Source organism: Haemaphysalis longicornis, unplaced genomic scaffold (genome assembly GCF_048455015.1).
Source record: "Haemaphysalis longicornis isolate Haplotype H1 unplaced genomic scaffold, Haemaphysalis longicornis Haplotype H1 scaffold_5, whole genome shotgun sequence".
Taxonomy (NCBI): domain Eukaryota; kingdom Metazoa; phylum Arthropoda; class Arachnida; order Ixodida; family Ixodidae; genus Haemaphysalis; species Haemaphysalis longicornis.
This window is the reverse complement of record NW_027526385.1, coordinates 40,576,946-40,601,162: the sequence shown is the minus strand read 5'-3', so window position 1 is coordinate 40,601,162 and position 24,217 is coordinate 40,576,946. Positions and strand designations below refer to the sequence as shown.

At 46.7% G+C, this 24,217-nt stretch overlaps 1 protein-coding gene and 1 long non-coding RNA gene across 2 annotated transcripts in view; both read right to left on the bottom strand.

The window, feature by feature from the left end:
- The window catches only part of LOC144139648 (glucose dehydrogenase [FAD, quinone]-like), a 55,316-nt gene extending 45,578 nt beyond the window's left edge, over positions 1 to 9,738 (bottom strand). Inside the window, exons 1-2 of the mRNA XM_077671942.1 lie at positions 9,552 to 9,738; positions 637 to 774 (exon numbers count right to left, since the gene is read on the bottom strand). Of these exons, the coding sequence (XP_077528068.1) occupies positions 637 to 774; positions 9,552 to 9,738 (325 nt within the window). The remainder of the gene's footprint in view (positions 1 to 636; positions 775 to 9,551) is intronic.
- Positions 9,739 to 20,378: 10,640 nt separating this feature from the next.
- LOC144139182 (uncharacterized) lies at positions 20,379 to 22,902 on the bottom strand. Its single transcript, XR_013316091.1, has 2 exons — positions 22,789 to 22,902; positions 20,379 to 21,354 (listed from the first exon to the last, which is right to left on the bottom strand). It is a non-coding gene; the product is annotated as an uncharacterized LOC144139182 (long non-coding RNA).
- Positions 22,903 to 24,217: the final 1,315 nt, after the last annotated feature.

Here is a 24,217-nt window from a genome sequence, read left to right as displayed (position 1 = left end):
GCCAACTTCGCCAGTCCACTTTAAAGAAGAAAGCATGGTGAAGCCGGTACAACTATGTTTCCCACTCACTACCTTACAATGGCTTAATAGGAAACCTTTTCATATCATGTGTCCGAAAAACATAATAACTGCTAACAGATTCTTGTTACATTTAGTCTGCTCGGTTGACCTTACGTACTGTTTTCTAGATAACTTCTCCCTGGCCAAACATGGGGTTGGCTGGAATGGTCTTACAGCCACTCATATTTTAAAAAAAACCTCAGTGCCTGATACACCTTAGCCATAGGTCGACACGCCTTTGGTGTGGCTATTGAAAATACAGAAATGATTTTAATGGTTGGCATTTATTATATATTGATAGATATTTATATACGCAGAGAGTCTCTCAAGGTAACTCAAGAGACACGCGAAGAATGACGATGTGCTGTAAGCGTTCGCGAACAAATCAATTTTTATAAATCAGTTGACATCAATCAAATCTACCAATCAATAGAAAATCAATTTTCCATCGCAAGCCAAACTTCTTGTAATGACCAGACGCATTTAAAGATGGGCAAGTTATCAGGAATGCGTCGGCCTCTCCGTTTATTTTTTCTCCAAAAGATCTCGTGCGCCAGCAAGCTGAAGTGTACTTACCAGACTTTTTTTGACCGTTGTAGTCGACGTATTCATAACCAGACTCCTTGCAGGCCTCAAGAAAAACGTTGCTTAGGTTTGTATAATAGTTGGGGTAGTTTACAGGCGTCTCGCCAGCATCTCCATGATACTCGGAAACTAGACACCAAAGGAAAAAAATAGTTCGTGTCTCAACTTTCACCTTATCAGCAACAGTTCACGGTATTTTCCCATCCAACGGTCCAAGAGTTCTACTACTCGTGATATTCATGGCAAACGGATCTTACACCTACACGATGGTGCTCCACTTTCACTGCGCAACTCAGGACTCCCACATGATGTGGAAATTGCCATTGTCGAAAAACTGGTGTAAGCGTTCCAATCGCAGGAGCACCGAAATTTATGCTGACTTTGCTATATCGGCTAGCCGTTCGACGTTTATGCAAGCACACCACATTATGTGGCTTTCATGCTATCTTAACTACTTTCACTGGACTCTCAAGTGTTTTCAACCCTTTCCAAGCCTAAGCAGCAATTTTCGTATCCCCTTACCCGCAAAGGATGTCCCTCGCTACGCTGAGGCGCTATGATATGAAAAAGCGACAAGACTAGTTTGTAAAACGCGCCTAAAGGTAACAGGAAAAGGGCGGAGCGTTCGCGATACCTGATGCAAAATTGAAGTGGAGGGCAAGGGGCTGGGGGAGGGAGGGCGGCCATTTTACTACGATGGAGAATTTGTTGCGATTTTCCGTCCCACGATATTATGACCAAGAGCGAGTTTCCATTTTGCAGTCATGTGATTTTTCCAGCGACACTGATTTGCGGTATTTCAGTAACGGGATTTAAATACTGGTACATAGATTCGACGTACTATACCACATCTCGTTTTGAAGCGCCCACGGCGGTGTTCCCCCACTCGCGCAGTCCAACGAGCACGCCCCGCTGGGTCCCCACGGTAACGCTCTTACTTCATGGAGCAGACCTTTAATTGGGGTTGGGAGATTTTTCGACGCTTTACAAAACCATTAACACGCCTCTTATTTCTCGTGTGTTCGTTACGATCTCCCATTTTTGGGACAAGACAAAGTGCACGGCGCAATTGAAACAAAATGCCACGTCAGCGGACACCTCCCACCGCGACGGTGAGCGCGCGTTTCTGACCGGGCGCAGGCGGGCCACGAGTTAATGACACGGAGCTAAAGGCTAAATATAAGGAGGTCTTCCGAAAGGTCCCACACGTTCTCTACGGGCGGCTTTCATAAGGGTGGCCTCGACTCCCATGATCACTTCGAGCACCACTGGTCAACTGCTGACTCCTTCAATAATTTTCCTAAGTTTTCCATTGACCTTCCCTCGTGGCCCCCTTGTCACCACGTATGACATGTGCTTTCAGGGTTCCCACATTAACCGAAAACACTGACGGAAGCTGGTTCTTTTTCCCCAACTTGACCGTGCGTCTCTGTAGTGCTCGGCACGTTACTGTGGGAACAAACAAAAAACCACATCCTACATTCACCTTCATGGCTGTTTCACACCGTTGCAAAGTAGCTGTTATTCGTAAATATTTTTTACGGGGACGGGTTTAATTACTGGAATAAAGCTCACGATAGTTTCAACTTTCGGAGATATATTTTGCTGCTGGTATGCCGTCAGAAAGTGTCATGCTGCAGCCGCTCTCTTGCATCTGTTACAAAGCGTCTGGGCAATTGCGAAACACCATCGCCATACGGGGGATTGCCCTATCCCTCAGCAAGAAAAAAATATCGGCATTCCCCATTATCTCTGGACGCCGCTTCGTTCTGGAAGTGCTCGGTCTACTCCCCGCGCTCTCAAAAGGGTCGTACTATTTAAGTAGTATGTGTGGCGGAGTACCCCTAATACCTAAAGTTATGATGTCCCTCCACCACCACCACACGTTTTGCGACCCGATAAATGCATTACGTAAGAATACTGGAGGATATCTACAATGGGTCCACAGCTACCATCGTCCTCCATAAGGAGAGCAGTAAAATATCTGTAAGGAAGGGCGTCAGACGAGGAGACACAACCTCTACAATGTTATTCACGATATGTTTACGAGAAGTATTCGGAACATTGAATTGGGAAAAGGTGGGACTAAGGGTTAATGGAAAATACCCCAGTAACCTCCGATTTGCTGATGACGTTTCCTTGTTAAGTAACTCGGGGGACGAATTGTAAAGCGTGCTTACCCCACTGGACAAACAGAGTAGAACCGTGGGCCTAAAAATTAATGTGCAGGAAACCAAAGTAATGATCAATAACCTTGGGACAGAACAGTGGTTCAAGATACGGGGCGAGTCAGTAGAAGTGGTGAGCGAATATATTTTCTTAGGCCCAGTAGTGACCCCTGATCCCAACCATGATGCAGAGATAATTAGAAGGATAAGAATGGGGTGGAGTGCATTCGGCAGGCATTCTCAGATAATAAAAGGCAGCATACCATTGTCCCTAAAGAGGAGAGTGTATGACAGCTGCATATTACCGGTACTCACCTACGGGGCAGAAATATGGAGGCTGACTAAAAGGGTTCGACTTAAATTGAGGACTACTGAGCGAGCGATGGAACGGAAGGTTTTAAGTGCAACGTGAAGGGACAAGAAAAAAGCGGAGTGGGTCAGAGAACAAACGCGTGTTAAGGACATAAAAGTAGAAATTAAGAAGAAATGGGCCTGGGCAGGGCATGTATTGCGAAGGCAAGATAACCGTTCGTTATTAGGGGAACAGAGTTGATTTTTAGAGAAGGCAAGCGGGGCAGGGGGCGGCCGAAAGTTTGGTGCGCAGATGAGATCAAGAAGTTTGCGGGGATAAATGGTCGCACTTAGCACAGGACCGGGATAATTGGAAATGTATTGGAGACGCCTTTGTCACTGCAGCGGGCGTAGACAGGCTGATGATTATGATGATGATTATGAGACGCAGGTGTGGTCGGCCGTATATAGTGATGCACCTGTTTATTGAGCATGGCGCTTAACTTGAGTGGCGAAGAAGCAGGTCGGGCCTCAGTGAACATGGCTGACGGGGCACGCACATTAACGCCGCCGTTTTCGAACTGCCGGTTGACCAAAAAATTATTAGTGCCCTTCCACTTTGGGAAGAAGGATGACCTGCAAAGCTGGACGCAGTCAACGGAGCGCACGAAACAAAACACGTTTATCGTAATTTGCGATGGAGCATATTTCCTACTCCATTATCTAAATGAATATCTGACAGATGGAAGCTTTGTTCTTGCCGATGAACATAGAACGGCCTGCGTACCTCCCGAGTCGTAAGCATCTCACTGGTTGTGTAAGGCCGGGTTCAGACTGCTGGCGCAACTGTCGTAATAACTTAAAGAATTATGCCATTTCACGTCTCAGTAAACCTAACTGCGTGACATGCACTTTTTCGTCCGTAGATCACGATGCGGGTTTTGCGTCGGTAATATGAATAACCTAACACACAAACCCAATTCGCTTTACCACTAAGGGCTCCGAACAGGTCCCATTGGGCCGCTTAACGTCTGCGTTTAAATCTCGCACCTGCACAACGGAGATGCCATCAACCAGTACGGGCAAGACTCTCCTCCGAAGTCGACTCTCCTCCTCCCGGGGAGCCCGGAAGAAGGAGAATCGAGCCCGGTCGTATTTATAGCTGCGCGTGCACGACTCACCTCCTCCCTCCCACTATTCCACACTACAAACTTTCTCGCGTATAAACCGGAACCGGTCATGTGCACGTGCTTAGAAGTGACAGACCCCGTGGAAAATATTCCCTGAAAGCCCTCTGAAGAAGTGATATTGGCTGACGCAGGTGTTCCAAGCGGGAAATTGGCTGTTCATCAGGGAGGGACTCGCCGCTACTCCTCCAGGTAAACGTGAGCCGGTAACGGTGGTGCCAGCAGCTTTCCGTTGTTTTTTCACCCAATCGCGCTCGTGATCGAGCCAACGCTTCGATTCTTGCTCTTCTTCCTCCAAACTAACGGCATGCATCCGTCTCATAACGATTTAAAACCTGAAAGCCCTTGAGCTCTATTCTCGCGTACAAACAATGTGGCTGTCCGTTTTCCCTCTTTCGTATGCATCTTACTGTGTCTGTAAGATGTCTGTGTAACACAGCAACCCATACCTGAACCACTCGATTGAGGAGGACAGCCGACTAACCGCATTGAGCCATGTTTTTTGACATCTAAATACCAGCGCAACCGGCATTTCATCGGAGCGGCATGAAGCCTAGCTGAGAGTGCACGCCCCAATTTTTTACCCGCAAATTGTGCATGCACGAAACGGCCACCGGTTATGGCGCATTCTTTGGCGTGAAAGACTCCTGTAAAAATGGCGCTTAGGGGCCGTTCCAAGCTGAAAAAGAATCAGAAATATGGGCTCAAGCCGGCGTTTAAGATGGGGAAGTTTCTCTTCCACTGGGAGGGATTCGTGGCTACTTGGCGAAGTGAATTTGAGTAGAAACGGCGTCGGCGGGTTTCGGTCGTTTTAGGGGGCAGCCCTTTGGCAGCCGTTATCTGGGCTTCACGTAACCGAGTGAGTGAATGCGGCAGCCACTAAAGAAGCAAACGGAGTGGAGCGTCCAGCAAAGGGTGAAGTGGAGTACGACACTTGCGGCTACGGCGTCATCTCCCTCACTGCCTATCCCTCACACGTTTCATGTGTCGCCACCCAGGAGCGACCTCCCCCTGACACTTTCCCTAGACGCTGTTCCATTCTCCGCTAATCCAAACCACGTGATGTTTTCGCGGAAGGTTCAAACACTATATGCAGCAACATGCTCGCTGCTCTCTTGTGCGGGGATAATCCAAACAACGTGGCGTTTGCGCGGGACGTTCAAACACGATATACAACATGCTGGCCGGTGGCGGCGGCGCACTGCGAGGTAGCAGCAGAGTAGCGCACACAGACGTACGTTCGCTGATTACGCGAACACTTCCTGAGACGCAGAAGAAATGCGGCGTGACCATGCGCATAAACTTGACATTAGGGAGTGTAGTAATCGTAAGTGCATTTTTTACGCCCATCCATGCTTCTCTCTATTTTCGCAATCATCTGATAACCGCACTAACGCCATTAGCTGCCGACTGCGCAACTTGCCAAAGGGGCATCGGTGGAGGAGAGGCGGAAAATAGTTGTGAAAGAGGTGTCAGCGGTGGTGGGGAGGAGCCCCGGAGCGGCGCCGAGTAAATCAATGACACCGGAATGAAAACTCGTGGGGTTAGACATATACTGCTTTGCAATAAAAAAAAAACACAGATCCTTCACTTGGATTTTAGAAAGCACAGCGACCAGTAAATGCCTCAAACAGGGGACTGCTCGGCTAAACCCTTGGCAGATACCCACGATACAATAGCAACTATACTGTGAATGCAAGGTTCGTTCCATCCGTGACGTAAAATAGATGGCACCCCTTCCATAAAAGAAAGTTAAGGTAAAATGGTTTCTGCTGGTGGGGACACAGTGATGTAAGATCTATGCTTGCCGCTCTATTTAACTGCCGCGCCATGCAATATCCGAAACACGCGCATGTGCAAGTTTAGTCAACATGTCTGCTGGAGGGGACACGTTACTCAAATTATACTGGCCATGTGTACGATGTGTACTTATTACTGCAAAGCAGTATATGTCTAACCCCCCCCCTCCCCCCTCCTCCCCCCCCCCCCCCAGTTTTCATTCCGGTGTCATCGATTTACTGGGCCCCACTCCGGGGCTCCTCCACACCACCGCTGACACCTCTTTCACATATATTTTCCCCCTCGCCTCTACCGATGCCCCTTTGGCAAGTTGGGCAGTCGGCAGATAACAGCGGAATGCGGTTTTCAGATGATTGCGAAAAATTAACATAAGCAGGGATGAGCTTAAAAAATGCACTGACGATTACTACACTCCGTAATATGAAATTTGTGCGCAGCGCAAGTTGCAGTCTCCGCGGTCACGGCGCATTTCTGCTGCGTCTTAGGAAGTGTTCGCGTGATCAGCGAACGTGCAGCGGCATGCGCTAGTCTGCTGCTACCTCGCAGTGCACCGCCGCCGCCGGCCAACATGTTGCAAATCGTGTTTGAACCTTCCGCGCAATTTTGCCGTGGTTCGTATTTGCCCTGCACAAGGCAGCAGCGAGCCCGTGGTTACATATCGTGTTTGAACCTCGCGCGCACACGTCACGTTGTTTGGATTAGTGGAAAATAGAACAGCGTCTGGGGAAAGTGACAGAGGGAGGGCGCTCCACGGTGGCGATACATGAAACGTGTGAGGCAAAGGTACTGAGAGGGATGACACCGTAGCGCACCTGTTGTACTCCACTCCAGCCTTCGCTAGACGCTCCTCTCCGTTTTCTTTATTTTATGGCAGCTGCGTTCGCTCAGTCGGCTATGCCGACATAAACAGACGCCGCTCCCGCGAAGCCCAGGTAAGGGCTGCCAAAGAGCTGCCCCCTAAAACGACCGAAACTCGCTGTCGCCGTTTCCACTAAAATTCACTTCGCCATGTAGTTGCCAATCCCTTCCGGTAGAAGACAAACTTCCACAGTTGGAACGCCGGGTTGAGCCCATATTTCTTTTTCAGCTTGGAAGGCCTTCCAAGCGACACTTTCGTCGGCGTATTTCACGCCAAAGTATGCGCAATCACCGGTTGCTGGGTTATGCGTGCACCGTTTGCGGGTGGAAAAATGGGGGCGTGCACACACAGGTAGGCTTCCACCGATGAAACGCTGGTTGTGCTGGTGGAAAATTCAGATGTATAAATTACATGGCTCATGCGTGGCTTACTCGGCTGTCCTCCTTAATCGAGTGGTTCAGATGTGGGTTGATGTGTTACAGACATCTTACACAGGCAGTAAGATGCGTACGAGGGGGAATGCATGAGAATGCAGCTCAAGAGCTTCCAGTCTTTAAATCGTTATGAGACGTTTACAGATGTGAGATGAGCCGTTCGTTTAGAGAAAGAAGAGCACGAACTGAAGCGCTGGCCTGAACACAAGCGTGAACGGAGGCATAAACAACGGAAAGCTCCTGGTGCCGCCGTTATGGCCTAAAGTTCAGCTTGTCGAGTGGCGGCGAATCTCTCCCGGATTAACAGCAATTTGCCTGCTCTGGACGCCGGCGTGAGCCAACATCACTTCTTCAGAGGGCTTTTAGGAGATATTTTCTAGGCACGCGCACATGACCGGTAGCCGGTTTATGAATGCGCAGGTTTGCAGCGCAGTATAGTGGGGGGGAGGAGGGGAGGTGTGCACGCGCAGCTTTATGTTTCGTGCCCGTACTGATGGATGGTATGTCTGTTGTGCTGGTACGAGATTTAAACGCGGACGTTAAACCTCACCATGGGACCTGCGCAGAGTCCTTAGTGGTAGAGCGGATTGGGCTTGTGTGTTAAGCTATGTTCAGATTACAGAGGCAAAACCCATATCTTGATCTATGGACGTAAAAAACTGCCATGTCAGGCAGTTTGGTTGGCTGAGATGTGAAAGAAGTCATTCTTTACAGTTATTACAGCAGTTGCAGCAACAGTCTGAACCCGGCCTTACACAAACAGTAAGATGCTAACGGCGCGGGGGGGGGGGGGGGACACATGCAATTCCATGTTTATCTGCAAGAAGAAAGCTCAGATTCGCCAGAGGTTCATTCAGATAATTGGCCAGGGATTATGCTCCATCGCAAATTAGGATAAACGTGTTTTGTTTCGTGAACTCCGTGGACTGCGTTCAGCTTTGCAGGTTATCCTTCCTCACAGAGTGGAAGGGCACTAATCTTTTGTTACGCGTCCATTTTGAATCGATATAAGCTGTTACGCGTGCATACATTTGTGGCCATTTGTGAATAAAATAATTGGTCAGTGCGTAAGAAGGTTATCCTTAGGAGTCAGAACTCAGTGAAACCATTCTGTAAAATTAAGTTCTGGAGCCTGGCACTTTTACTTCTATTTTCATAAATGTTGTCGCAAAGGAGGCGTGCATACTTTTCCATTCGCCACGTTCTATCGCCGTAATAGCATTCACCGATAGAAATATCTGAATTTCAAATCATTACTCATTTAAGCAGTCAAAAAATGGGCCAGTTGGTACAGATTCATAATGGTGCTACAGCGCAAGCTGACAGGACAAAGAGAAGGAGACAACAACCCGAGCGGCGTTGCAACATCACAGGGCGCATGTGGTTACCTCCCTCTTTTTGGCCTGTCGTCATTTCGCGCTGTTGCTACGAGGTTATTCGTCATTTCGCGCCTTTCCTCATAAACGGAAAAACAGCATTCTCCAACTGCGTTGTATTTCTTCAGAGGCAAGCTTTTAAATGATACATAAGTCGGCTTCTGCGACACCGGTTATATCTTTAGGTGAGCGACTGAGATCAGAGCCTAAAGCTTTACAAACGCTCATTAAGTTTCCTTAAAGACTCCAGATGTGAGTGTGGCTTCAGTTGTAGTTTCATAGTTGCGTAAATATGCCGTGCTTTTACCCATGAACCTGATGACGTCACACAACCGTTTTTTTTTTTTGCTGTTGTGAGAGTTTTGCGACATTCCGTCCTCAAATAGGTACAATCTTTACACTTCCGGCGCAATGCATAACTTGACTTAAACTTGGAATAAGAAGGTGAAGCCCGCACCTAAGGCGACCTATAAGATAGCAAATTATCCTAATATACGAAAACAACGCGCCAATGGTTTTTACAAATACACTTTCTGCAAAAAAACCTCTGAAATTCTTAGAACGACCACGGCTCGTTCCCGGCCATTGCATTTGAACCAGCGACTCTACTTTACCGCCCCAGAAGCGGAACGGCGAGCCCGTTTTAGCGATCGCGCGAGAGAATCGCGGGAGTGTTGAAGGCGACCCGGTAGATGACGCTAGGTTATACAGGAAGTGCCGGCCTTCTACACATCGGGTCATGAAATACTGTTCTTGAAAATAGACTTTGATAAAGAGACCCCCCATCTTACCCTTGGTTATTCGCTCGTCGTTAATGGTAAACTTCTCAGTTTCCTTAAAATATTGGAGGATGCTCCTGTAGCTCCACCCGGACGCATTGTACACATTTTCCCAACTATCATAGTCACTGGGGTTTCCACGCACCATGTTCATAGAGTTTATACCGCTGGTGCCTCCCAACAACTTGCCCTGGGTCATTGGAGCCCTCTATATTGGTGAAATAAAAAACAACATAAATCATAGCGTTTCAATTCAGCATCGCGACTAATAAGTAAATATAAATTTTTACTCCTTCGGTTGTAGAGCAACATTTCACACAAATATTGAATAGTAGCCATAGCTTTAATACTTGTAGCATCTTGTCGTAATTTCTGATTCGTGCAGCTACCGACCACCAATAAAATAGGTCTAATAATGCGTGTTACTTTTTGTAGAGCTGCTCCAGCAGCTGACAGTTTGATTGATGCCATGCATTCAGCACCACAGAATGAAAACAGCTGTGAGTGTCGCAACTGTATGCGAAATTTTCATGAGAATTTTTTTGAAATGAAAGAATATCGTCATTTTGAAGCTTAACCTTCCACTCAACCCTGTGCTTTATCATACAAGAATGCACAGTGGGTCGGCCTGAAGCAGCAACAGATACACGCCACGGATGGATTACAGTATACAACTCATTGTTTATGAGGAAACGACCGCCTCAAGATTGGGTGATGGCTCACCTTTTGGTTGAAAGATAAACAGGCATTTTGTTGAGGCACAGTGTAGTACATCCAGCTGTTGTGGGGATTTGATGAGAACGGTGCATTGAAGGGAACGTAGAGATCAGGTGTTGGGTACCTTCCACTTTCCAGAAGAAGCACTGTATAGTTTGTTCTTGTCGCGATCCTGTTGGCGACTACGCTTCCAGCAGATCCAGCACCAACTACATAAAGAGAAACTCGCATTACAAATATTGAATTTTTCTCGCCATTGAATGTAAATCTAGAAATTTGAATGACTTATCTGAGAATGCTGAGAAATATCTGAGAATTTTCATTAAGTCCTTAAGAAATGGTGCAAATGCCCCTATCGCGCAAAGAACAGTATTGCTGAGACATCTAATCACTCGAATCTTGGGAAAAAGAGACCTTCCCCAAAATACATGTCCATAACGTTCCACACCGTTTTCTATAAGAAGAGTTAGATATCTCTGACTGAAGAAAGTCGCCCAACTATACTGTCACAAAAATGAGTGCGAGAGGCGTCAACTATAACCGTTTAGCATAAAAAATGTTCTAGTTGACTGCTAAAAGTCTAAATACATCAAAACTTCCACCGTTTTTCAGGTTACAATGCTCCAGTTTTATGTAAGCGAAAGCACCAGCGTCTCTGATTCTATTCAGTTCAGTTCGGGATTCAATTCAGATGGGATTCAATTTTCGGTAAGATATTTTGAACTTTCTTCATATTCTAATGATTATTTTTTGCAGTTTGCAGTGAAGACATAGTGCTGAAGCGCAAAGAACTAAGAATGTTTCGCATGTAAACCGATACTTTGATTAAACAGAGCAAAATAAATATAAATACCCTCAATTTTCGAGTCCTAGTATGCTAGGGGGAGTGCCTTTTAGTCAATCCAAGTAGAGTGAATTGGTTCATACTTGTCGAAAACGACACAAACCACAGGACAAAGAAGTGAACTTAAAACACAGAGTGATGAATAACCACTAAGGCTTTATTTTCGCAGAAGTGAAACTGTAGCACAAATATATACGAAAAAATTATAGAAAGACCACAACAAAGCACTCCTTTGACGCAGTGTTAAGATATACAATCTTTTGAGCGAGGACACAGGCCGATCTCATTCTCACGCAACTGTCTCTGCTTAAAAATACAGATGGTCTCGAAGATATTACGCGCGCACATATCGTGGCATTTCCCTGCCACACGCGTCTTATCAAGCGATCAAATAGTAGAGCACACGTAGTTCTTGCAGAGGATGGCAACGTTATCAACTGCTCTGGGTTCAACCAAATTTGTAGTCTCGCACATTCTTCCATTTAAGCAACGTCCACTTTGGCCTATACTCTCAACTTCCCCAGACAATGTCAACCTGTCTAGACATTGTGTACAGTACAGACGGAGGACTCTTTCTAGATAAAGAAAATCTCAGATCTACCACATTCGCTTTTAACAAGGACCGCCGATCATCTTGTAAACCGCAAAAACCACTCACACTTTCACGTGATGCCGCATTCTTAATTCTATAGGATACACCGTGCACTAATATTGAGTACGACAGCGATCTTGATTAACGCTTGAAGTTCGGTTTTCCTTTTCCTTTCTCGTGCTGCGTTCAACGGGAGTTCAGCGAATCTATGAAACAACAATGGTGAGTAGTCGGGCGCCTTAACCTGACTTCGATAAGTAGCTGCCGCGCACGTGTAACGGAGGACATCACTACTTTAAGTGAATAGACAGTAGGGCAAGCATGCCTTCGGTTTGTCTCTTCGTCAGTGAGATTACTAGCCGTATTGTGAGTCTGTCCTCCACTCCATATGTTCCCTTGTCTCAGCTGAGTGGAGGATACCGCATTGTTTTTACATGCGAAAATCGCTTTAAAGGATCTCTTCTACTGGAGTCTTGAGTGGAGGATGGATTCACAATAACAGCGTGGATTTCTTAACAGTGAACCACGGAATTATTAAGGCGGAAGCCTATGATGTCTCACTAAACACGAAAAGTTACCGTCGTTGTCGTCTGCGTCAACATGAAAAAATACATGAATACATAAATAAAACTGGTTCTCCAGAACTGGATCCAAGTGCATTACCAAGGCGCCATCTCGGAAACCTCCCAGAGAAGGAATGAGGATTATCCTAATTTCTGTCGAGTGACAAGGGAGTATGATGGCACGTGAGTAGAACAGCTGCACACGAAGGAGAGCTGCGAGTGTGGGCGAGCTGCCACGTGAATTGTGGCCAATCTGGCAGCGTTAAAAGACCAAGCAACGAAAGCGAAAACACGATGTAGAAGTAAAAAATTAATGATACTCGTCAGGTTTCTGCTTTGAAACACGAAAGAAGACCTAAACTTCCGGCGATCTTTTAACATTAGCTCTTTTGTTGTGTTTTCGTGGATCTTCCCGCTATATTGTCACAGCTGAGAAAATAAACCATCAGTTAAACTAAGAAAAACACCGCAGACGACGGGACGAAGAAAGGTAAGACTAAACACAGGCGCTTACCTTTCTTACCTTTCTTCGTCCCGTCGTCTGCGCTGTTTTTCTTAGTTTAACAATGTACCAACTGGTCCGTGAGCATACCCTTCTGAAACCATTAGTGTTTGTCACCGGCCTGTCTGTGAGTTCCTTTCTTCCCCCTCTGGTTAACTCTGTTTGATCAGGTGGGCATGCAAAAGGCCTAGCTGAACAAAGTCATGCGCAATTATACATTGGGAAGGTAGGGGACCAGCCAATATCTTAATCACTGGACTTGAAGATGCACCATATTTTGAACAAATGTTAGATATCGTCTGGGAACGAATTATGGCAAGCTGATGAAACCCGGCGTTATGACTGGGTCTTCTTAGACACCAGTTGTCATGTAAGATTTGCTGGGATGTTTCTATAAAGCAAAAGTTACATGCGTTTTTGCAACCACAATCCTCGCGTAAATGGTCAAGAATTGACATCTGGCTGAAGTTACAAAGTTTACAACTACGCTCTGAACTAAGCGGACCGTCAGAAACGGTCAGCTGAAACTCTCTATTGCCTTTCGCACCCAATTACTCCCGATATTCTCGCTCCGATGCGGCTGCCCCCCATGCTAGCGTGCGAGTAGCAGGTGTTGAAGGCCATTAAAGCGATGCCACGCCACCTCCTTGTCACCCAGCGCGGCAGCGCCGCGGCAAGAATTCGTCATCATCGTATCCATCCCGCCAGGAGAAGCGCACTTGAAGGGGCACTTGCAGAGCAGTGTTCGATATATCGAACGTGCCCGTGTCGGGACGTCGATACTTGCGTACAACAGCACTATGCTTTTGCGTGGGATTGCCCAGGGGATGTTCAGGCTGTTCGATATATGCAATAATTCGATGTATTCGTGTTCGATATATCCGTGTTCGACGGCACTATGTTGACACGTACGACCCATGCATTGGTGATGGTACAGGCCGCAGTTTCCCACGAGACCAAAGCAGTCACTGGTATTAGCTTCAAAGCCCGCAAGATTACTGATGCGGACCAGGTCACTATAGCATTGCTGCTCGCAGCTACCACTCAGAATATATTATTTCCCACTCACGAGGGCCCGCCGAAGGAGGAGAGGAGAATAGACATTTATTGAGCCTAATTGCTGATGGGAGGGCACTCGACCGGTGGAAGACATCCTTATTCCGGGATACCCAGGCAGCGACGTGCCGTCCAGACTGTCTTGACCAGTTCTTGCTGGTGTCCAAGGTCCGGATCGACCAGACTAGCCATCCACTGCTCAAAAGTTCGGAAAGGGATTGGGGGTAGGTTTGGAGTCGGTTGGAATCCCCATACCTGGTGGTACAGGGTGCCAGGAGTCGAACAGAAATTGCAAGGGGGGATACCGGTCGGAATATCGAATAAGGCTGGACTCTTTATCCGGCCTATCAAATCCATCAAAATAGCTGCTATGTCAGGGGCCCCGCTGATCCATACATTATTTGTGCTCCTGCGCACCAGGAGATGGCTGGAAACGAGGCTTCCGGCAGAGCCGCCAGCGTGCTCTCTCTTTGGGACGTTTCCTATGACCAGGATGCAGACCGTAACCTGGCTTACACTTTCAAATATCATCATCATCGTCATCATCATCATCAGCCTATCCATGCCCACTGCAGGGCAAAAGCCTCTCCAATTATTCTCCAACTATCCCGGTCCTGCGGTAATTGCGAGCAATTTATCGCCGCAAACTTCTTGATCTCATCTGCCCATCTAACTTTCTGCCGCCCTCTGCAACGCTTACCTTCTCTAGGGATCCACTCTGTTGCCCTTAATGACCAACGGTTATCTTGCCTTCGCATTTCATGCCCTGCCCACGTCCATTTCTACTTCTTAATTTCTACTAAAATGTCCTTAACCCACGTTTGTTTCCTTACCCACTCGGCTCTTGTCTTGTCCCTTAACGTTACACCTATCATCTTCAGTTCCATTGCTCGCTGAGTCGTCCTCAGTTTAAGTTGAACCTTCTTAGTGAGCCTCCAAGTTTCTGCCCCGTAGGTGAGTAGAGGTAAGATGCAGCTGTCATACACTTTCTTCGTTAGGAACAATGGTAAGCTGCCATTCATTATCTTAGAATGCCTGCCGTATGCACTCCACCCCATTCTTATCCTTCTAATTATCTCTGCCTCATGGTTGGGATCCGGGGTCACAACTTGGCCTCAGTATATATATTCGCTTATCACTTCCACTGCCGCACCACCTATCTCCAACCGCTGTGCTGTCCCGAGGTTATTGATCATTACTTGAAGTTATCATTATTTGAAAGTAATGATAACTTACAATAATACCGATTTCGAATTTCAAGGCTGTGGCTACCAACTAGCCACAGCCTTTACCCCCGCCCATGCAGAGGCCTTTCCACGGCGGGTGAGCGGCTCTTCTTACTCCCCCTGTATACAGATACATTTGTGTGACTGGCAGCCCTAAAACATTGTTATGCTGCTTTCTCCGACAGCCTCCCGCCCTGTGGGGCGATTTGGACATCTGCCATGTGGTGTAGGTCTGCACCTTCAATCCCAATATTCCAATCCCAACAGCAACCCAAACAGAGAGGACTAGGAGGCAACCCTGCTAGGCTGCTCTGACCTGAGGGCTCAACGAGCCATGGTCGGGTGAGACCCAGCAGCGGTCGATGCCACTAAAGTGCGGAACTATGGCCGTCCACCTAGTAGCTGTAGGGGATGACTTTTTCTGAATCGGCGCCTGCATAGCACCCTGTACGCATATCTGTCAATAGATATTCACCACCAGCAACACCCCTGCATACATCGCAATTTCTTTTGCATTACAGAAATATATGAAGTGCCAGGCTGCATCGCGTTGCTTGTGTTTTCATTCATCACGTTTCGAAGACAAATTACCACAGTGTACTTTTTTCGTAATCACCGTGCGCCTTTTGATGAAACTTATTGTTTCGGGAACCCACAATCGCTACTTTGCGCTCAACATCATTTCAGACGAGCTGGTATATTAAGCTCACTGTATTTCTTAACCTACGTCATGTGTATAAATTAAAATTAGGTTCATGAATTCTGACACCTGAAATTAAGTTTAGGCCGCAAAAAAGGCACTCACCTACTACATAATCATAGCAGTCTGACAGCGGCGGCTCTGTAGGGGATGGCGGAGCCGTTGCTTGCTGTTGCCCGTCTCCAGCTTCCGTATCAGTTTGACTACCGGCGGAACTACCGGCCTGCTCTTCCTCAGGCAACGCAAAGCCAAGCGGTAGCAATGCTGAGAATACAAACCATGCTGCCTTAGCAAACTTCATGGTGGCTCAAACAAAACTGCGTTCAAGATCAAGCATCAATCTCGTGTTTATGCGCACAAAAGTCCCACAAAGGTTCCGTTTCCGTCTTTGAAAGCGTTATTTATATCCTTCCACCTGTTCCTTTCACGTCAGGAAGACTGGGTACTGCAAAAAATACTCTTCTGGAGGTATCTATATCTTTTCTTCATTCAGAAGGCCACCTTTAAATTACCCCCCGTGACTTCTTCTAAATCATGGGGGTATTTTTTGCCTATTTTTAATTAGCACACTGCTTCGAGAAATCAATGTTGTTTGTAGCACGCACCTGGATATTGAGGCCATAGTTCATAGAACGATCTAGTGGGCGGATTTCACTCTAATTACCATTAAAAGAATTCCGAGTTCTTTGTGTCGATGCTACGGCGCGGACATGAAGTGCGCCGTAGTGTACGGATACAGATTACCTGGGGATTTTAAGAAGCACCGAGGTCAAGGACGTTCTCGTTTTTCGACTTCGTCAAAAAGCGGGCGCCGCGGTTTTGACTTAACCAACGCCCTTGAGGCTACTGGCCTTTAGTGTAGGTAGAAAATATATTTCCCAGTGTTTGTTTTACCTCATTCACTCTGGAACGTATGTCCAATGCTGAAAGATACAAAGAGATTACTTTTACTTTTATTGCTTTTTATTTTTATTTACCGATTTATTTATTATGAGTACTTACATATCCAGATAGGAAGAAATGCTCATGCACCGTTGTTCTGATTGCCTGCTGCTTTATCAATAGTTATGTAAAGGTTATCCTGAAAAGCGAAGAATTGTTTCTTTTGTGACTTCTCCTTTATACTTACTTCTACAGCAAGAGTCGTCGACTAAATGTCACGCCAAATGTTGGTGAATCGGGGCGGCAAATTGTAAAATTAGCTAGTAAAAACCTGCCACTTGGGGTGTGGGTGTAAGCTATTGTTAAAAGGCTACAGCTGTTATTATACACGCTTTGATGACTCATATTCCTCTAATCTAAGTCAAGATTTAACTCCCTAGGCTTGATAATTAGTTAGAAGTAGGATAAATCTTCAAGCGCCGTGGCGAAATTAGAAAGACACGTGCATAAATTCAGAGAATTGCCTAATAATGCTTAGGAATTCTGACGCCGGCTGTCTTAATTTGGAGTTTTTTATGGCCAGATTTGGAGTTCTTTATGGCCAGTTCGTTTATACTGTTATTTTAGAGTTCTTATTCGTTTCTTTTCCCCGGGCATGTACATTTACACTAACACAGCGATGAAGTGCCTTAACCTCGCCAATTATCTATTTTTGTCTGGAAACGAGGTCTTTTAAAATTCAATTCCACCAACTGCCTCCGTTGAAGCTATTTAATGATTAAAGAAGTTAACTCCACAAATTATACATTTTTGCGCAAATGGAAGGCGTTGCACTGTTGCTAGGTTTTCATCCTTTTTGTGTCATGCGTGTTTTGTCGCTTTTTTCGATTCTTTTTTATATTCGTCTTCGTTCTATGACGGATGTGCGCCAGATACACAGTTTTGATTTCCTTTCCTCTCTTTTATATTGTTTGCTTCTTTGTATTTATTGGTTTGTTAATTTCTCTTACAACCAATTTTCCACATTTACGGTATTACAGTAGCCGACCGATGTTTCGCACCTAGAGGGGAACGACAAATAGTCCGAAAAAAAGAGCAGTGTGAAAAATCCGCGGTTCACAGAAGCGAAGAAGGACTGAAGACGTCGCTCATGAATCCTTGCCTTAAATTTCTCTTTCGTATGAGAACGTCTGCTTGCATCTGTGCAAGCGTCACGTTTTCTTCGTAAACATTGGACAACAACGCCAAAGTGTTGCCCAATGTCTTACGTTGACGGTTGCGGGTGTTTAGGAGTGTCTTCGTCGGAGTCAGAGTCGGTTTGGTGCAGCGCGGTCACTTCGCGCATCATCTCGTCGTACATCAGCTCCACGCGCAACAGTTGGTAGCTGTCCCCTGCACAAAACTCTAGAAATGTCGCAAAAAATGAAAATTGGTAGCCCCAGCGGGAGTCAAACCGATCCCCATCCAATCCGAAGCTTGCCAGGTGTTTAGGATTCAAAATGGCGTCGTCCTGGAGGCGCACTGTGGCTAGCATGCACTACAAGAAACTCCTAGTACACTCTACCGTGCCTCTAGCGCGGAAAACGTTGTGCGAAAAATCAAAGTTATGGATTTCTTTTGTCCTAAATATGTTGTTCATATGCATTACTCCTATGGGACAACTGTCAGTTCCACGGAAAAGTCCGGAATATCCAGCGAGTCCAACTTTTTGGAGTCCGAAAAAATTGTCGCTTACGGTATAAACATTAAATTTGTTAATTAAAACAATTATTAATTCTTCTGAAAGCTGTGGGCGTTACACAGTGTATTTTCACAATTTTTTATTTGTCTTGTATGTTTGCCTCCGTTTCTGGAGGGTGGTGTATAACTTCATAATTTTTCTTTCGTCAGTTCATTATTAATGTTTTTGTTTTTCCCTATTTTTATTGTTTGTTTCTTGTTCGATATCATTCGACAAATTATCACCCTATACAATATTATAACAACTTCAGACAACACCTCGGTACGCAGAAAGTAGCAATCTAGCTTAAGGAGGACACCCTAGTCCTCGCAACACGTTGCTGCCTTATGGCAGCCCTTGAACTCTACCTGCAGGGAGCCTTCGACAACGAGAATATTGACACATCCTCAGATATAATACATAATGCATGGGCATAATGCATGGGCATAATACAGGGCGCGGGAGAAGACGTGTACGACTACCTTGGCGAACTTCTATTTGATTTTGCAGCGAAAATCCCGATCGGTCACATTCCCTCTCCCATCGCGCTCCCACAATGCCCACCATGTTTTTATCCCACCACGTTTTTTATCTCAGATGACAAGGAACTCCCCAAGGCGCTGTTTTTACCCGGTCTTATTTATATCGCACTCTTTGGATAACTGGGGTACCCTGGGATGACTGGGGACTACGGATGAAATGGCCCTCTACGGATGAAATGGCCCTCTGGAACGGAGTGGACTCTCTTGGGGTCCTTCAATGCACCCTACAACTGAAAGTAGAAACCGGCGATCCGCACGCAGGGGCGTGTGGGCTTGCCTGCTCCCATGAAAGATCAGAGCTCCTCGTATCCCGGCGACGCCCAGCAAGTCTGAAGAGGCCAATAAGCAAGTCTACCTAGATAAGTCAACAAACTATGCAAATCTCTACCAAATTAAAATATCCCGAATCAATTCGAAGCCAAAACAACCACATGGGGCAACTCTCCACAATAACATCAAAGAAGGGGCTGCACATCATCAAACGAATGATTAGCAGTCGCCGTGGCATGAAATAAAGAAACACCGTCTGCCTCATTCAACCCTTTCGCCTCTCCGGGGTAACGTACGCAGCGCCACACGCGGTTCTCAGCAAAATAGATAGCGACAAGCTAGATATTACCGTCAAAAAAGCCACGAAGAAAGACTTCCGCTGTAGGGTAAGTGAGCCCACCGACAAAGTCCTTCGCATGGGGCTCCACAATATGGCCGACGATATTACACAGGGCCCTCTGTCCAAACGGTAGGCATATTTGGAAAAAACCTCAACAGGTCAAAAATCGTCAATCAATTCAACCGGAATTCTCTAGATGAACCGCCCAAGGAAAACCTGTTAGGATGCCAACGCCACATCACGATGCATCGGCTACCCAGAAACATGCATCGCAACTATGATCAAGGCAAAATGCAAAGCGCAAAATACAAATCCCCAAGCAAGAAATATGTGACCAGTCTCTCTTCATTGTCGCTTTAACGGGCGCAGCCTCATACAATGTAAAACGAGCAAAACTGCGATGGCAACGATGAAGACGGACCTCGCACTCTAAGAACTCGAGGAGTGCTGGGCACTCTGTCTAGGAGTAAAAACTTTTGTCCCATATTTCACTCCTTTTGGAAGCATTGGGCGACTCTTCCGAGGAGTAGCGCGTGGCGGCCGAACGAGAGGCGAAACACTCCCCGTGGGATTTACTTGCTGCTTTCGAAGCGGAGTACTTGAACCCTGTGTGGGAATTGCAATGCCATCTCCAAGGCAGCGTTCCGTCACTCCCTTTAGGCGTAAATAAGCTCTATTGGCGGCGTTCCCGGATACTGCAGACGGGTACTACTACTCTCTCTTGGAAAGCATCTCGTTACGCCTCAAGAGCGTTCTGCTATTCCCCGCGAGGCAGCGTGCTTTCGCTCCGCCTGCTACTAGACCCCCGCCCCCCCTTCCCCACGATGGTACTATAGGCAGTTACAAGCAAACAAAACAGGACAAGCTATTTTGAAACACGGAAAAGAAGAAAAAACGAGCTCAGACTTTATTTTTCAAAATACCACAACAATCAGTTCATTCTGCAATTTAACACAAAATGCAATTTATTGGGAATTAAAATATCACGGCATAAAAACGGTTCCTACTCCACATGCACACAGGAGACGTAGCGCCTATTTAGGATACATCCAAGAAAAATTCACAAATAAAAATGCAGCAAAGCAATTGAAACCACTGAAATACAAACATTAAATTATGACTATAAAAATGACATTAACATCCACAAATAAAAAGGTACTGGCATTAGCACGAAAAGCGTCAGTAGAAATACAGCAGTGGGAGAATAGTTAACAGTATTAACATAAAACAAAATGGCCTTAGTACATCAGTGAGTGCTTCACATGGACTGGAAAAGCCAGCTCTTATTTAGCACACAAAAAATATTTACAAATAAATTTTGCGAAAGAAAAATCTGGGACTAAAACAATTCAGCGTGGATTACTATTAACGCATTACAAGATGCAATCAACACAAAGATACAAAGCCATTGACACGGCAACTTTTCAACAGATATATGTTGGTGGTACAATAGGAAACCGCAGGAAAAATTCCCACTGGGTTTTTTAGGCGGGTGGTTCTCAAATGAGGATGCGCTAGTAAGATTTAAAAAGGCATAACTTGGTATTAAAAACAAACACGTTCGAGCTGACTGCTTCATAATGTTGGTGGCGGCCTTCAGAACAGTACCGACCAGGGCACCGTGCTTGAGCCAAAGTAACGTCTACAGAAGCAAGAAGGTGCGCTTCGCCTTTGAAGCGTATTACACAATGAACGGCCAAAACACAGACAGCAGCAATGGGAACCCATCCACGATGCCCAAGGGTGTGAGGAGAAGTGTCTTGAATGCGACGGCCACTGCTGCTGACGCCTCGGGGATCTCTCCCTCTCTCTCTCAAAAAAAAAAAAAAATCTTCGGGCAAGTAGCGTCTTCCCGTGGTTTCTACATAGACAGAAAGAGGGGGACAGCAAAGATAAGTTCTACAAGGAAAAAAATATTAACGAGTTTGACAACGTTAAATGAAGTTTATTGGGTAATAGATTAGTTTTTGCGCCGAGAGCACGCACTTAACCCGTATTAGAATGCCATACTGCTTGGCGCAGTAACCAGTCTAGATGCGGATGTGGTGACCTTGGATGCCACCACGCTCATTGTACCACTTGGCCAATGTCATGTCAGACAGCGCGCCCTACAGCTGTCTGCCTACGCACTGCGCCCCAAACCCATTAGTGCTTAGGTGTCCGTAGCTTCAACCGTTTACCCCGCTATCGTTCCCCGGTATAAAAACATTGCACAAAATTTAAGGAAACATAACTCTTTGTGTAAGGTTATAATCCCTGAATAATTTTCATTGGATTTTGTCCTCGGCCGACTGCAACGTAGGGCCAATTATACGTTCACAAGACTAGCGTGGAAAAGTTGCTAATGGGTCATATACCCTTCATTCTCGACTACGCTTCGTTGCATGCACGCTGCAGATCGCAACATTTGATGAGAACCAATAGGCTCGTTATTGAACGATCAGAATGCTCGAACGCTCGAGCGACGGCGACAACCAACGCGAAAAAAGTAATGTAATGGGTACAACAAACAGTGTGGGCGACAGCGACAAACGAAAAAAAGTAATGCATTGCTGCCAATGCCCTTAGTCGTCGTTGCTGCCGCTCGCTTGTGGGCTGCTTCTGTCCGGGAATAAACCCGCGACGGCGACGGCCCGTCGCCTGCCGCTGTCGCCGCCGTCAGCGGCCTGTGTAAAAAATGTTCGCTTGTCTGTGTCGCACACAATACCTGTTTGCCGTACACACTGAGTGAGGTTTCTCGCGTCGCTCATCGCCTTAGACGCATGTAATTACCCCTTAACAATGCGGTGAGTACGCCCCGAAAAGTCCCATTTCCGTCCATCCTGCCCTCAAGCAAAACGTAAAAAAACTTGTCTGAACAGCATTTCAGTCTGCTGCTGTACGCGCGGCGGTCACTAAAATTATTGTAATTTAGTGACTACCACGCGCTAGACGCGCTCCTATCACTCAGCCTATTGTACGCAATTCTTTGGAGCCGCGCAGGTAGCCACAGCTACTGCACGGCCGCCACTCCTAAGAGTACAGCGTAGCGCTGCGACTACTCGCGCGACCATGCTTCCTACCTGCGAAAACATTCCGCAAGGATACCAACACTTCACGAATCAAAGGGATTGAAACGGTGCAAGAATCGACGCTGTTTGCTCACGGGTACAAAAGCCGCCCTTCAAAACTAAGCAACGGTCAATATCAGTCACGAAAACGTTAAGACTAACCGCTTCCGCGGACCGAAGTACCGAGAGTAACTCTGCTTCGTTAAATACACAAGACAAGAATACGAGGTTAACTAATGGCTTACCTCTACTTCCCGCCAGCGGTTCTTCGTCCGGTAGATAAATCCAAGGTCGTAATAGCTGCGAAAGATCCCAAGCTCAGGGCGCGAAGCCTGCGACGGCCGCGGATACAGTCCGGCGCGCGCATCGCTACACAGTGCGCATAGTTCCGAAATCGGCCTCAGCGCTGTCGCCGCTGTGATGTTCGTCCGAAAGAAAAACTAGTACCACGCACGCACGCACGCACGCACGAATGAACGAATATACGACTTGCTCGCGTGTGCATGATGTCGCGCTGACGCACAAGCGGCCAGCAGTTAGCCAACACGCGTCGTATACTGTGTCGAAGCAAGTATGACGATAAGGGCAGGTCCAACTTCCCATGTTGCACGAAGCGTCTGCTTGAAAGCCCACTTCGTTCGTAGCACATTGACATCACGGTCTGGCGCGGCCTGTAAGTCGCCCGTCCGGCCTTGGCGGGTTCACCGCCTGTGTAGGTTTTTGCAGAACACGCGCACTTCGTGGCTCGCTGAAGGTGCCTTTCTCATGCTTGCTCGGGCGGTTCGCGTTACCTGATCCCCCGGATGTACAGCCGGTAAAAGGCTTGTCTATAACACAGCGTTTGTACTCTCAGCCCTATCCTGCCCCGCCGGAGCGGGATTTGAATAAAACTACTGCGGAATTCTGAAGTCTTAGCCCTTCGCTTTTGCCTCCGACATGTTTGGAACGAGTATGTTTCGGCAATTTTCGGATGTAGCTGGTTGAAGTTGAAATCGCTGTTATAGACAAGCGTTTTACCGGCTGTACGACTCGTTACGTATCGTGATCCACGCCTGCGCCGCCGCGGGAAGGGGGGGGGGGGGGGAGTCATCATTTCTCTGCTTAACAAAGGCGCTTGAGTTCCAGCAACCGATCGGTGTGTACGCTTTTATCGTCGCTCGTCAGCCGACGAGATAGTTTTCACCGTAGAGGGTGTATTTGAGATGCCCTCGCAGTGGTATCGCCTGCTCCTCACACTCCGATCTTGCAGATAGGCCCCATATTGCTGTTAATACCAGTTATGTATACGGATTTCCTTTATTTAACCTAATAAAAGCTATCGTATGTACATGCCTATCTCGGCGACACTAGCCACGGTTGTTGGGTCGGGTTCGTGTTGCGCTTGCAGCTTGAGCTATCAGAAGAGCGCGGACTTCACTCCTTGCAACACCATTTTTCTCAATCGATCTCAGATTTACAATCCGTTTTTTTTTAGCTCGACTAGGCGCGGGACAAGCGTACGTCTATCAAACTCTTTCAAAGCGACCGTCTGCAGCGGTCCGTAGATTAGTGCCTTCGGTTTGCCGCCTGCCGCCACTGAACGCTGCGAGCAATCGTTACACGAATTCATATTCTTGCACGTTTAGAATGCGCGGCAGAAGTAATCGGGCGCTTTTTACACAACCGCTTTATATA